At 38.1% G+C, this 14,546-nt stretch overlaps 2 protein-coding genes across 3 annotated transcripts; one reads left to right on the top strand and one right to left on the bottom strand.

Moving 5' to 3' along the window:
- The first annotated feature begins 298 nt into the window (after window positions 1-298).
- Window positions 299-3,458, top strand: LOC104801595 (transmembrane protein 53-B). 2 transcript variants are annotated; one of them, XM_010524905.1, is made up of 6 exons: window positions 299-383; window positions 1,044-1,148; window positions 1,329-2,070; window positions 2,162-2,267; window positions 2,687-2,865; window positions 2,973-3,458. In XM_010524905.1, exons 3-6 carry the CDS (start codon window positions 1,349-1,351, stop codon window positions 3,238-3,240), a joined length of 1,275 nt encoding a protein of 424 aa, XP_010523207.1. In that variant the 5' UTR covers window positions 299-383; window positions 1,044-1,148; window positions 1,329-1,348; the 3' UTR covers window positions 3,241-3,458. The 2 variants fall into 2 exon arrangements, with proteins under 2 accessions (XP_010523207.1, XP_010523206.1); XM_010524904.1 differs by having other exon boundaries at window positions 1,034-1,148.
- Window positions 3,459-5,685: 2,227 nt separating this feature from the next.
- LOC104801594 (phytochrome-associated serine/threonine-protein phosphatase-like) lies at window positions 5,686-10,507 on the bottom strand. Its single transcript, XM_010524903.2, has 11 exons — window positions 10,133-10,507; window positions 9,469-9,615; window positions 9,321-9,388; window positions 8,788-8,845; window positions 7,700-7,810; window positions 7,529-7,579; window positions 7,267-7,410; window positions 6,999-7,094; window positions 6,837-6,908; window positions 6,142-6,255; window positions 5,686-6,050 (listed from the first exon to the last, which is right to left on the bottom strand). Exons 1-10 carry the CDS (start codon window positions 10,211-10,213, stop codon window positions 6,172-6,174), a joined length of 912 nt encoding a protein of 303 aa, XP_010523205.1. The 5' UTR covers window positions 10,214-10,507; the 3' UTR covers window positions 5,686-6,050; window positions 6,142-6,171.
- Window positions 10,508-14,546: the final 4,039 nt, after the last annotated feature.

The raw sequence follows: 14,546 nt of genomic DNA, 5'->3' as shown, positions 1-14,546 counted from the left end.
AATACAAAAAAAAAAATGTAAATGTGTACTAGATCGGTCGATCATGACCAAACAAAATCTGAACAATACTAGAGTGTTTTTTAGTGTTTGAAGAAAAACAAATTTTTTTCATGGTTTTTTGCACATTTTTCATGTTGTATAATTATTATGTATACATATAACTATATATTTTAGCAAATGTTTTTTTAATCTTTTTCTTTACGCGTACATAATTAGTTTGAAGTTATTTGTATTTTCCTATAATAAAACAATTCTTTTTTTTTGTCTCCTGTTTCACCCCAATAAAAGGGGGTTTCCTCTATGCGTTTCCCCAAATACCAAAGGAAAAAAAAAATTAAAAAGAACATATTTCCCCTCTCTCTCTCTCTCTCTCTCTCTTCGCGGTGAGTTTTCCTGTCCTTTGATTCGATTGATTTGTCCTTTGATCAATGTTTCATGTTTTCGCTTCAAATTTAATGCTTGATTGTTTATATTCGATTTTGAATCTGAGATCATCGAACCGTTTGAGTTTGGGGATCGATTACTGTTTTCCAATGCCGAAGAAAATAAGTCGTCGTTTCTCGTCGGTTACCAATGGAGGGGTCGTTTTCATGGTGGGCAATTCTTTGCACATCGGAGAGACGGCCCACGCCAACAAGTCGCACTTTCTTTCTTCCCTGACGATTTTGCCCCTTGTTCTATAAATGTCCATGTCCAAACTGTTTCTTTCTAAAAGGATCGCTTTTTTGTTTGTGTGTTCGTGGGATTTTCGGTGGGTCTTTTGTTGAATTTGAGAAATTGGGGGAAATTGCTTTTCGAATGCTTTGAAGCTGTTATCACCATTATTAGTTCTGCTTTGAAGGAACCAAAAACATCCAGATTGTTTGGTTGGTTTGATAGAATTAGGGGTGGAGACCTTTGGGGGTGGGTTTTGTCGTGTGTTTCTCGTGATTTTGCAGAGTATTTGGTCAAACTATATGTCTATTATCTGTAGTTTTCAACTTCTGTAATGTTTAATTTTTTTTGTAGTTAATTAGATTTTTTACTTGAAAAGTTTCCCGCAGAGAAACGTGTTTGGTGGGAGAGAAAGAGGAGGTTTGACTGCCATCGGGCTGTCAATGCGGAAAAATTGACAGCCCGATTTGGGAACAGCACACGGAAACTTCCTGGTAAGGGAAAAGAACATGTCCCAAGAATTTTGGAATTGTGCCAAGTTTGACATTTTTTGAAGATTATTCACGTATTTTACGTTGTTTTGTTGTAATTACACCATGTCATCTATATATATGTGTGTATATATATAACGGATCTTTGTGCTGAAGAAGAGCTCAATGCCATTTTTTTGCTAGATTCGGTTTGAAAGGCCGATATGGGTTCTCTCCCTGGGATAATTCAGCGGCCATTGGTTGCAGCCGCTGCCGTTGTTGCAGCTTCTTTTTCAGCAGATGTCTCTGGGAAGTTTTCCTCTCTTAGATCCCTTGGTCGGGTGTCTGAATCGCAAGAGATTTCTGCTTCGTTTTCTGGTTCGGTGCAGAATGAAGGGTCTTTGTGGGTTTCTCAGGTTTTGGTCTCTAAGCTTGCAAATTTCTCGTTCGTGACTAGGATTCCGGTTCCTATACCGAATGTCAGCCTTCCAGCTCCTAGTTCAAGTTGCAATCTCGATATTTCTGCTACTTCTTTGTCTACTCTTCGTAGTCTCTATCAATCTGCGGAATTGACAAAGGCATCAAAACCGGCCACATTTACAAACGGGTCCTCGACCTTGGTTCCTGATGTTTCTTACAGATGGCATTTGCCGGAGCCTAATGCAATTGATTTGTCTGGTTCCCCGAAGAACAGAACCGTGGTAGTTTTGCTTGGATGGTTGGGATCGAAGCAGAAGCATCTGAAAAGATATGCAGAGCTTTACACTTCGAGGGGTTACCATGTCATTACCTTTACTCTCCCCATGAATGAAATTCTTAGCTACCAAGTCGGAGGAAAAGCCGAAAAGAACATAGAATCGCTGGTTTGCCACTTAGCTGATTGGTTGGAGGAAGAGCAGGGGAAGAATCTTGTCTTTCACACCTTCAGCAACACTGGATGGTTGACGTGAGTTCTATGCCTTTACTTTCATTTATTTGCACGTTCCTTGGACAAACTGTTGCATTTTCAAACTGAATTATTCATCTGTTACATACAGATATGGAGCCATTCTGGAGAAGTTTCAGAAGCAGGATCCGCCATTGATGGGAAGGATTAAAGGTTGCATTGTGGACTCTGCTCCTGTTGCTGCAGCTGATCCTCTGGTAAGACGGTTAATGAACCCATAGAATTCGAAATGTTTCTACGATTACTCTGAAAAATAAAGTTGGGTGTAAAAACGAGCCGGCTCATTCTGGCCGGTCCGGATCGTCATGATCTCAAAATTTTTGGGTTTGATTTATTGAACAAGCCAGAAAAATGTTTGGCCCTATTTCGGCTCGCATGGGTTGTGAGCCAAACAATCCGGCATGCGGACTAAACATTATAAAAATAATGAAATAATAATGTTTTTTTGCGGCTTGTGCGTTAGCTCGTGGCTCGGTTAAGCCCGCCGCCCGTGAGCTGGCTCGTGAGCCCGGACTCGTTTTACACATTGCTTCATGGAGAGTTATGCATATTGTGATAAATTTCGATGCATCTCCTAAAAAATCTATCTGGATACTAATTTAGTTTGTAAAAATAGGTCTTTGCAGCAGGTTTCTCGGCTGCATTCTTGAAGAAAAACAGTATAGCCACCAAAGGATCCACAAGCGTGAGCGGTATTAAGTTCTCCGAGCCTAAACCTGCTGCAACAGAGACTGTTCTTCTCTCTGTTCTCGAGAAATTCTTCGAGGTGGTTCTGAATCTTCCCAAAGTGAACCGGTGAGCCTTTAGCCCTTTTATTAAGATTCCAATCACTACTTTCGTAGCAAACCCATCGTATCTTTCGTGTAATTAAACTTGCATAATTCTGGTCCCGATATTTACAGGAGACTTGCCAATGTACTGGAGGTTTTGTCATCGGAACAGCCAAAGTGTCCACAGTTGTATATTTACAGCACGGCGGATAGAGTTATACCTGCGGGATATGTGGAATCGTTCATCATAGAGCAGCGGAAAGCGGGCCATGAGGTTCAAGTCTGCAACTTTATTTCCTCACCACATGTAGATCATTTCCGGAATAACCCCGAGCTCTATATGGCCGAGCTTACGCATTTCATGGACAATTTCGTCCTCTCTCGTCCCAGGCATTCTTAGAAACTTTCATATGCATTCCTTCTGTTGTCATCTCATAATTTTTTTTTGGTTCTAACTCTATACAGAAACTACACAGATTGATTGATTTGGTGGTATGTAGATTACCAAAAGAGCTGAAAAAGCTCTGAGAGGAATGTTAGTTAAACTTTCTTTCTCCTTTGTAAGATTTGACCATTTGTACATTTTCTAAGATAAATATTCACATATATACATACATATATATAGTTCATTATGAATTTAAATTGATGTCAGTTTCGACACAATGTGTACAAAGTGCACACATGCAGATCTGTAGCTTCACCGCAGAAATTGTAAGAAATGTTTCATTCATCGAACAATCTTGACATTTTCCATTATTGTCCTTATTCAGTCTCTACATAAAACCATTTTCCATTGTGGGTTCTATGTTCCTTGCAAAACGAATCAAACCTTTAATTACATAATTCTGGACCATAAGACTTGTAAAAATTTTATCTTTTGATTTAAGAAAATGGATCCCCAACTCTTTTTAAGTGATGATGAAATTCTGACACGTTGACAAGGAGTAGAGAATATTTGAATGAACATAAGTCAAATATTTCACAAAAAAAAAATATAAAGGTAATTCCCATACACATATTACTTGCATATGAACACTTGCATATAAATAGAAACACATGCAACTCGGTTACTTCAGGAGTTACAACTTTAAAATAACCACGACATCTTATTTTAAAACTGCCATAAACTCCTCTAAACTTCCAACAGCAACATGAAGTTCATAAAATAACCATTTAATGCACATTAGTTACACATAACATATGGCAACTCTTCTTCTAAAAACCTTCTGATTGTTTTTTTTCCTCAGGTAATAGTCCTTCTAGAAGTGACATTTCTTGCCACAATACCAAATTAGGCTTTGCTATTGGATCACTTTGATCTAACCATCGACTTGTTTTTGTTTTGTTGTTGTTGTCCTCTTACTGCTAAACCCTCATCTTGATTTCTTATGCTCTTTTATGCATTTAGTCTAGTACTTGGTTAGACCTTATAAACAAATTTTACTCTTTTTTTTTACTTTCTCAGCTATAATAATTTTTTTTTATAATCGAGTGTATTGAACAAAGGCAGAGTCTAATCGACTAATCTCGGGATCGAAAGTCAGTTATGTGATTTGGAATATACACATCCTCCCCAAATTTGAGGTTTGAATTCGACGGAACAGACGTTTTGCACTCCGTTTCACCAATTAAACTATCCGAGTTTAGATTTCTCTACTATAATGATGGCTCTTGAATACTTATAAACTTCCCACAACTAATCCTAAAGAGGAAGGAGAGAGTTCAGTAGATACACTTCTATAAATAAATCCATCATTAGCCTTAATTTGCAGATTTTACACATTTCGTAACATTTATAGAAAATGTGTAAATTCATCCTTCTTGAAACTCGAAATCCTCTGCATTTGATAGATTTTATTAGGTTAAGATTGTTCTAGCAAAATATTTTCTAAAAGTTTCCGAAATCTGTGAATAATACTTTCATGGATCACCTTCTTTAGCTTGCGGAAGAATTTAATTATTAGTTTGTTTTGTCCATTAAGTGCCAAAGCGTAGAATGCAACCATGAAATTTCTTTCCATATTAAACAAGTTCTTTTTTAAAGATGCAACTAATATTTTCAAGGAATCACGTAACATATAACAAAAGAGTCAACTACCAAAAAGGACTAACAGGAATGATTCAAAAATGATATCAACAAAATTTTTGCTTGTTAATTGTTAATATTATTGGTTGTGCGGAGAATTATTTCATGACTACTGAATTTTGTAACAATATCATTATGAATCTGTGCAAATAATGGACCTGTAAATGAATTTTATTGGTAGAAACATAATGAATATATCATACGGAATAGATTTCATATTTGGAAAAAAAATATTACCAAGACGGGCAAGCTCTGGTGACTGAGAGGCACAAAGTGTTTCTCACCCCATGATCGAATCCCACATGGGGAGGGGGGGAACTTTCTCCCGGAGATGTGCCCTGCCAACTCCGGACCCATGGGTATGTACGCTTACCAAATTGCATATGGTGGTTTATGAACCAAACCTAAAATGGACCATCCGGCGTTATCGCGGGCGGATTATAACGTAAGATATCTGGTTAAAAAAATATAGTATATGTGTAAGAATAACAGAAAAATCAATCATCATAATACCAAAACAAACATGTGGATTTTTTTAAAGAAATTTTAAAACAGAGAATTGAGACGTGGGGGAGAGAAACCTTAAAGCATAGGAACAAATATAGTTTTGCGATGAATCCTCTGGCGTCCCTTTAAATATAGTTTACACGTCCAATTCAATTATTCATGGAGTGGATATTTCGCTTTCCGCATATAAAATTACTTCAACCTTCAAATAATACCCCGAAAAAGAAGCAAATTTCAAATAAAACCTTCAAATAATACAGAAGAATCAGACCTATTCCCGACATTTCATTACACGATCTTAGAATTTAGTATATTCATTACTGATAAAATCGGATAAACCTAAACAAAATCCGAACCTAACAAAACAAAATGAAGATACATTATAAAAAAAACAAAGCTAAATCTCTCCAAAAAGAGACTCCCTGTTTAGAAATGACACCGAATCATATGAATAATCATCAGTAGTAACCAGAAACCAATTTAAAGTCTCAAAAGACTACGTGGAAAAAGAGGAGCGAGAGAAGCATGTGATGGGGTCTTTACATACAGCACAAAGTGGGTATTAACGTCCACATATCCGTCAGGACACGTGAAAGGAATACGATCATCAAACGCAACTGAAAATCGAGACAACAAAAAAAAAAAAACAGAATTTATCAGAAAATGTTAGCCTAACAGTGTAAACAAGTAGAACTTAAGAGAACATACATTGTTTCAATCGGGTTTCGGCTGGAAAGATCAAAGGAAATAAGGAACTCCGGTCCTCGGCCCTCTCATTTGATTGTTCTCTTCTGTTTCAGTGAAGAACTTCACTTCCCTTTCCTGGTTACAAGCATATTGAGATCATAAACCCAGAGGATCAGATCCTAAAACCATTTCCATGACGACAGTTTTTACACAGATAGAGACAGATTTTATCCATACGAGCTCACAAACATTAAGGTGCAATGCAGTATTCAACCTAAAAGGATCACGGAATAGATTGTCCAATCAAAGAAACCAAATACTCTCTGTATTGTCTAAAGATTTGAGAGACAAAACAATAGTTAAAACTAAAGGTATGAAACCACAGCTTTTTAGATATCGTGGAATAAATTCTTTTACGTAAGAAATCTTTTTTTTCAGATTGCTAGTCATTCCTAAAACATCACTCCAAAACAAAGAAAGCAGACGATGTTTGGGTAGAGAGAAAAATATAAGAGGAACAGAAAATATATCATATTTTAATAAAATAAAAATGTCGAGTTAAACATATATGCGCAAAACAGGCATACAGAAGCAGGGGAAAATGATCAAGAAGATCAAGGCATAAGTAAATTAACGCAAGCAATGCTCTAAAGAGCAGGCAGGAGGATATGGAAAACCAGAATATTTGGAAGAATGAAACGATCTTAATGGCTGACCATGTTCTCGTTGAAACTCAATATAGAAGCCACATTCCCGCAGCGATAGCAGTAATTGGGAGCTGACCACACCTTCAAGATTTTAAAGAAGAACCTCATCAAGCAGATTATACTTGTATACATCACAAGAGTAGAGGAGTTAGTCACAGAAAGCACTCTTACAGTTACTAGGCCTTTATCTTGGAACATGTACTTGAGACCTTCTTGCACAAGCTGGTGTGCCCGGCAAACTAGATCAAGATTATTGATGTGGTTGAACTGCACAAGTATTTAAACAAGAAACAGCAACAATTGGCATTCAAGTTTCAGACAAGTGAAACTGATGAAGAATTCACTATTTGAGTACAAACTATAACCTTATCAGTTTAGAAGTTGCAAAATGAATTTCTAATTTACAGCATAAACTCAAGATTCACAAGCATAACATTACCTCAGAAGTAACTCGGGATCCGAAAAGCCAACCAGCTCCACGTGGACTCACAGCCCATGTTTCAATATCTTCAGGATCACTCCACATAAGATCACAGAAAGGTCCTTCATGTGGAATTTCACAATTCCGCTCTATGAGTCTTATCTAAAGGACAAAATAAAATTTAAAAATAAAAAATCAGAGATTAACTCAAAGATAAATATACATGGTGAGACACAAGTACAAAGGAGGAATAAATACGAAAAACCAAAAGGAGTTTTACCTGGTCAATTGTCCGTACGTCTGGGGAAAGACCACCATGAACACACAGAACCTTCATCAATGAAGTGGTAAATTTTTAATAAATATTTTGAAAAGATGTGAAGTCGCATAATACTTAGAAAATCAGCATGATAAACCTATGCAATTCTAAAGATAAAAAAACAGGACTTACAGTGCCATCTATAATAGCTGACACAGTAAGATAGTCAAAAACATCAGTGCAGTATCGCCACGCATTTGCATTACCGTACTTCCTTTGACATTCGTCATAGAAGCCATACACCTGGAAAAGATAAAATTGAAATTAGGTTGTTTGCTCATATGATAAAAAAAAAATATCTAAACTGACCCTCTAAAGACACAGCATCAGCTGAGAACGTAACGTAGACCTTTACATCCACAGCCAGACACCTATCTCTTCATTGGTAGACGGGATATAGTCAAGGATTAAAAATAAATCACTGGCATGTTTAATGTGTTACCGATGCTTTGATCATTCAAATAAATAGAACCGGGTATTATAGAAGAAAATCCAATACTCTAGTTACCTCACCCACTTCTAAGACTTGTGCACATGACTTGAGACTTGTCAACGAGTACAAACATTTTAATCAAACATTTTGCAGGTTTAAGGAAACCAAATTCAATGGCATTGTACGATTGGATCTATCTGGCCTCTCAAATGTGGACTTAAGCTGTTGGGAGATAAATTGTTCCTAATTGACCTGTGATCTAGTATAATATACATGTCTGAATTCAAGAATCAATTATGTAGTGTGACGTAACTGCATGGTTGGGAGCATCTCTAATATTGTGAATCCAAACTGAAAATAACGAAAAATGAATTTCTGATGTAGTGTGCACGCTAATGAATGGCCATTGTAACATGAATTTAACCATCATGACCATAGTTTCACCCTTCCACTTCCTCCACGGCTGTGCATGTTACAATAATAGAATAATGCAGGAAAATATACATCAAGAGATGCTAAAGGCAAATAGGTTCCATTTAAAGAAAGAATCTTGTGGGACTAGCTTTCCAGGAAACTGAAGTTAAACAGATATCTTAGAAAACGCATGTATACATCTCACACGACATAGCCAAATGTGCAAAATTGGAAATTTCAAAATTATGTTATAAGTTATAAAATTGAAATAGTTAGCCAAGGCAATTAGTTCTGTTATTATCTAGATAGGATAGGTATGGAAAGCATTGCAAGAACAGACAACTTAGGCATTGAGGCACATAATATTACACACCTGTGTTAGCTGTCTGCTTTCATGATTTCCACGCAAAAGGGTAATATTTGCAGGATATCTGCCGAGAGGAACAGAGACAAACGAAACAAAACCCAGATTAAAGCGCACATCAAAAAAACAACAACAACAGAACAGAAGTCAGAAACATAAATTTCAAGAAAAGAGAAGATTTATTTCAAATGAAGCGGGTCAATGTTACCATTTACACAGCCTTCGCAATAAAGCTGAAACATGAAACTTATGTGAGCATATTCCATTTCTCTGCTATTAGCAAGAAGGAATAATTCATGATAGGTGTCTCTTTCTTAAAAGTCCTAGCGTATAGAATCTCAGGAGTCAGGAGTAGATTGACAAGCATCCACCTCTATTTTGGACAAAAGCTACACGCTCTATTATGTTACTAATGGCCAAGACAAAGTATTTACTGGATAACCATTGACTATCTAGGACAAAGCAAAGCACAGCAAAAATGGCAAATGAGAGGCATAATTAAACTGTCACTAGAGTTTGTACAAGATTTATAATAAGCTGACCTTGCTTTAAGGAGCAAAAGAATAGTAAAAACTTCGAGGCTGTTGTAACCTCTATCAACAAAATCCCCCTGCCAAGGTCTCAAAGAACATTAATGCCGTCCACACATTAATGGGCCACAAGAAATACCATCCACTGAAAAATTCTTACCATAAATATGTAATTTGTCTCAGGAACATGACCTCCAGTAAGGAAAAGCTTCATAAGATCATGAAACTGCCCATGGATATCACCACAAACAGTGACGGGACTGTTGACAGGCTGTACGTTTGATTCCTCAATGAGGATTTCTTTTACCTGTAACAATTGTCATTATCTATATATAAATAAACATTCAGTGCTGGGAAAGGAAAACGAGCATGCTTCCAATTTCGCGATCTGTAGTTAAAATTCAGGTAAATTAACAAAATTTTATATGCAAAAAGACCCAAGAGAATTCTTTCTCTGTCGTGCAGTCAAAGAAATTTAAACAGCTGCATAAGCAGGATCCGAAATTGAACTTAACCCCGAAGAATTCGCAATTAAATCACCAATTGGTAGAGATTTTCCCAGACCCAGACTATAGATTTCTAAGAACAGTACAATATATGGGCAAATACGAAGAGCCCTAATATCCAGAATGAGAAACAACACGACATGGAGATGGTAGACCAAATTCAAGGTCCAGTTGCTCCCATGACGAAGATAAATCAAGAAAAGGCATTCACAAAAGCTCCTGACAACACTAATCAAAACGCGGAGCAACGCGTTCGCAGATGCATGAGTCCTAATCGAAGAGAGAGATGGCAAGAAACGACAGAAGAAGAGAGTGTACATATTCGCAGAGAAGCTGAAGCTCGTCCTCCGTTAGATGTTGGCCTTCTTTGACCTTCGATATCCATTGATCCAAATCCATTCCGTCTTCTCTCTCTGTATACGTGTGGGGATGCTGGCGAAAATCCCTCTACCTTCTCCAAATTCAATGGCGACTTTGTCCGTTTGTGCGAAAGAATTAAGCAAAATAGATCTACCAAAGCATGTTCCACTTCGCTAGGGTTTCGGAAGGAGGGAGAAATCAAGAGAGAGAGAGAGAGAGAGAGAGAGAGAGAGAGAGGGGTCGCTTTGAAAATGAGCGAACGAACAGAATGTAGGAAAAAATTGCGACCCAATTAATTGGTCTTTGGAGCATCAAAACTCGATTTAGAGTCAGTTCATTCCCACCTAGGGGCGGACGCGAGCCATTACCCGTTTCTTTTGTGGCATATCCGATTTTTTTATATATTTTTTTAATTTCTCGGTCCGACCATCTGGCTTTAGTCCCATGGCTCGGATCCGTGGGGATGTCTTGATGATGAAGATGTTAGAAAAAATCGGTGCAAGATACACGAGAAAAAATATAAAAGAAAAATAGAATCGAAAACAACAAGATAGATTCAACCTTGATATAATTTTCTAGACGTGATTCTACTTTTCTAAAACGTTATTTCCTCTCCACCAAGCAAAGTAGAAACCCGACTGTGTTGCAATTAACACCGCGTGTGTTACATTTGACACAACTCGTTTTGAATCTAACACTGCTCGTGTTGCAATTAACACAACTTGTGTTATATTTCTACACTTAAATTTCACTACTAAATATAAGTATATACTTCAACAAACACATAATATATTTTATCAATTCATATTATATCATTTACGAATATATAACTGTTGGGATTCCTGAGATCTCGCTAGCGATTCATAATCTTAGAGATTAGGTTCTAAGGTTCATGCAGCAGAAGGTATAAAATAAAAATTTTCTAAACCAAAAACCCTAAAACCGAACAAGTATGATTGTAGATCTATGAAAGAAACACTAACCTCTTCGATCCAGGGTCTATTCAAATAGGCTAGATCGTTGATCACAATAAGGCAAGAAGAATACCAACGGCTTGGAACTTGTCTACTAAGACTAAAGAACTCGTTCTCTAAAGCGCAAGGGTTATTGGGATCTATATAAGGGTTTTAGACCTCAAAGAATCGCTCAAAAGGTCTGAGAAGTCGTGTGTCTTGTTGGGTTTCCTGTGATCTCTAGAGCGAATCCTATTCCTAAGAGATCGATTCTAGGGTTTGCGCAGCGGATGTAAAACAAAAATTTATGGAACCCTAGAACCATGCTTCTTATGAATCGTAGAAAAGTAAAAACGCTTACCTAGTCGATCCGGGGCCTGTATCAATTGAAGAACTCGTTCGATCACGAAAGGGAGGAAGAATACCTCGCCCTTTATACGTATCCACACCTCGGGATGAATTCCAACGATTGGAACTTGTCTGTTAGGACTCGAATCTTCTATTTGGTTTTGTGCTTTGAGAAAACGGGACTTCGATCACACTCTTGAACCTCTTGGATCTCACCAAAAGTATGTCAAAAGTGTTCTAAAGTCGGCCACCCTTCATTAGGGTTTAATCTCCTTCTTATAAAGTGATTTAACCCTAATTTCGGTTTAATTTTCGAAAAACCCGAACGCCGGAACGGACGGTCCAGAATTGCACTTGGACCGTCCGTTCCAGCATGTAGAACGGACGGTCTGCCTTTAACGTGGACCGTCCGTTCCATCATGTAGAACGGACGGTCTGCATCTTAACATGGACCGTCCGTTCCAGTCTACTGAACGGACGGACCACGCGTCTGGACTGTCGGGTCTGGACCATCCGGACCGTCTAGTCTGGTTGTTCCGATCCGTCCGATCTGGACCCTTCCGACTCGGTTCTTTGTCGTTTTCTCTCGTGTATTTGTCCTTCCCTCCGTGTGTGATCCTGTAGGCTCATTCGATATAGCAGTATAACCCGAAATCTCTATTCCGGATATACAAGTCATAGGCGGTCTCTAGCTAGACACTATGACTACCTATCTCGAATAGAGTTTGTTCGTGATCTTACGAACGCCAGCGATGATTCCGGTTGATGATTCTTTTGTATCGCGTTATCATATGTCGAACATAAGGCATGGACAAGCCACCTTATCTGATTCGACTGCTTTCTCGTTCACTGAGTTTGACTGTCTGAAATAGACGACGTTCGTCTACAGTGCGGCCACACATTTCTACAGCCTCGCTCACACGAGGGGCCCAACGATATCTCTCTCTTTTACGAGAGGTACAAATCCCGTCTTGACTATGTACAATCCAACACATGATTCGTTTCGTACCTGATACACGTCTTTATAGTCCTCCTGTTACGCAGGACGTTTGACGTATTCAAAGCACGCAACTCCTCATGTTGGATTCCGTAGATATCTCAGATCTCAGGATCCAATCATGGAACCACCATATGAGATTCAAGTCATGACGCTAGTCCATGTGACAATCTCATGCGGGTCATTGCAGTATTCCGTTCTTCAACGAATACCTATGATTGTGATCGTATCCAATACCTATGATCATCTATATGATCATCAATCACACATCATACTAGTCTTAGTATATCATTATTCCCACAATGATACATGACTAGGGAGTTTAGTATTGTTCATAACAATACATGGATTTCATAACATATTCAAGCATGCACAATATGTAATGAATCAAACACTCATCCATAAAACCATAGAACGTGTCAATACATCAAATGTATCATAATAAAGCTCGCATAACACTACATCATAGAGCACTAAACCAACAATCTCCCACTTGCGTAGATATCTCAGGTCTTAGGATCCAATCATGGAACCGTCATATGAGATTCTAGTCATGACTCTAGTCCATGTGACAATCTCATGCGGGTCATTGCAGTATTCCGTTCTTCAACGAATACCTATGATTGTGATCGTATCCAATACCTATGATCATCTATATGATCATCAATCACACATCATACTAGTCTTAGTATATCATTATTCCCACAATGATACATGACTAGGGAGTTTAGTATTGTTCATAACAATACATGGATTTCATAACATATTCAAGCATGCACAATATGTAATGAATCAAACACTCATCCATAAAACCATAGAACGTGTCAATACATCAAATGTATCATAATAAAGCTCGCATAACACTACATCATAGAGCACTAAACCAACAATCTCCCACTTGCTCTAATCATGGACTGCTAAACATCTAATGCCCATATCCCTAACATGACCCTCATGCTTCAACGAAGGGAGAGGCTTCGTCAACGGATCGACAATGTTGTCATTTGTCGACACTCTGCAAATGTGCACGTATCCTCTGTCTATGATCTCCCTGATAAGGTGAAATCGTCTGAGTATGTGTTTGGATCGTTGATGGGATCTGGATTCTTTCGCTTGTGCGATCGCTCCATTGTTGTCACAATACAGAGCAATGGGGCTATCAACACTAGGAATAACACCCAGGTCACCAACAAACTTCCTGATCCAAACAGCTTCCTTTGCTGCGTCCGACGCCACAATATACTCAGCTTCTGTAGTAGAATCTGCAACGGTCGCTTGCTTGGAACTCTTCCAGCTAACATCTGTTGGTTTAGTGCTCTATGATATACTATTATGCGAGCTTTATTATGATACATTTGATGTATTGACATGTTCTATGGTTTTATGGATGAGTGTTTGATTCATTACGTATTGTGCATACTTGATATGTTATGAAATCCATGTATTGTTATGAACAATATTAAACTCTCTAGTCGTGTATCATTGTGGGAATAATGATATACCAAGACTAGTATGATGTGTAATTGATGATCATATAGATTATCATAGGTATTGGATACGATCACAATCATAGGTATTCGTTGGAGAACAGAATACTGGAATGACCCGCATGAGATTGTCACATGGACTAACGTCATGACTTGAATCTTATATGGCGGTTCCATGATTGGATCCTAAGACCTGAGATATCTACGGAATCCAACATGAGGAGTTGCATGCTTTGAATACGTCAAACGTCCTGCGTAACATGAGGACTATAAAGGCGTGTATCAGGTACAAAACGAATCATGTGCTGGATTGTAGATAGTCAAGATGGGACCTCTCGTAAGAGATAGAGATATCAATGTGCCCCTCGTGTGAGCGAGACTGTAGAAATGTGTGGCCGCACGTCGAACTTAGTGAACGAGAAAGCAGTCGAATCAGATAAGGTGGCTTGTCCATGCCTTCTGTTCCACATATGATATCGCGATACAAAAGGATCATCAACCGAAATCATCACTGGCATTCATAAGATCACGAACAAACTTTATTCGAGATAGGTAGTCATAGTGTCTTGCTAGAGACCGCCTATGAC

The sequence above is a fragment of the Tarenaya hassleriana genome, unplaced genomic scaffold (assembly GCF_000463585.1).
Source record: "Tarenaya hassleriana unplaced genomic scaffold, ASM46358v1 Cleome70, whole genome shotgun sequence".
Lineage (NCBI taxonomy): Eukaryota > Viridiplantae > Streptophyta > Magnoliopsida > Brassicales > Cleomaceae > Tarenaya > Tarenaya hassleriana.
Note: the sequence above shows the minus strand (reverse complement) of the source record. Positions and strands in the feature narration are given on the sequence as shown.

Bases quoted from the DNA above. Each gene is read 5' to 3' on its own strand.
- LOC104801595 (XM_010524905.1), top strand. From the start codon at position 1,349: ATGGGTTCTCTCCCTGGGATAATTCAGCGGCCATTGGTTGCAGCCGCT. The intron at 2,268-2,686 runs GTAAGACGGTTA...TTGTAAAAATAG, and splicing joins TTGCTGCAGCTGATCCTCTG to GTCTTTGCAGCAGGTTTCTC. The intron at 2,866-2,972 runs GTGAGCCTTTAG...CGATATTTACAG, and splicing joins AATCTTCCCAAAGTGAACCG to GAGACTTGCCAATGTACTGG.
- LOC104801594 (XM_010524903.2), bottom strand. From the start codon at position 10,213: ATGGATTTGGATCAATGGATATCGAAGGTCAAAGAAGGCCAACATCTA. The intron at 7,411-7,528 runs GTAAAACTCCTT...TTTGTCCTTTAG, and splicing joins ACGTACGGACAATTGACCAG to ATAAGACTCATAGAGCGGAA. The intron at 6,256-6,836 runs GTCAGCCATTAA...GCTTGTAACCAG, and splicing joins TGAGTTTCAACGAGAACATG to GAAAGGGAAGTGAAGTTCTT.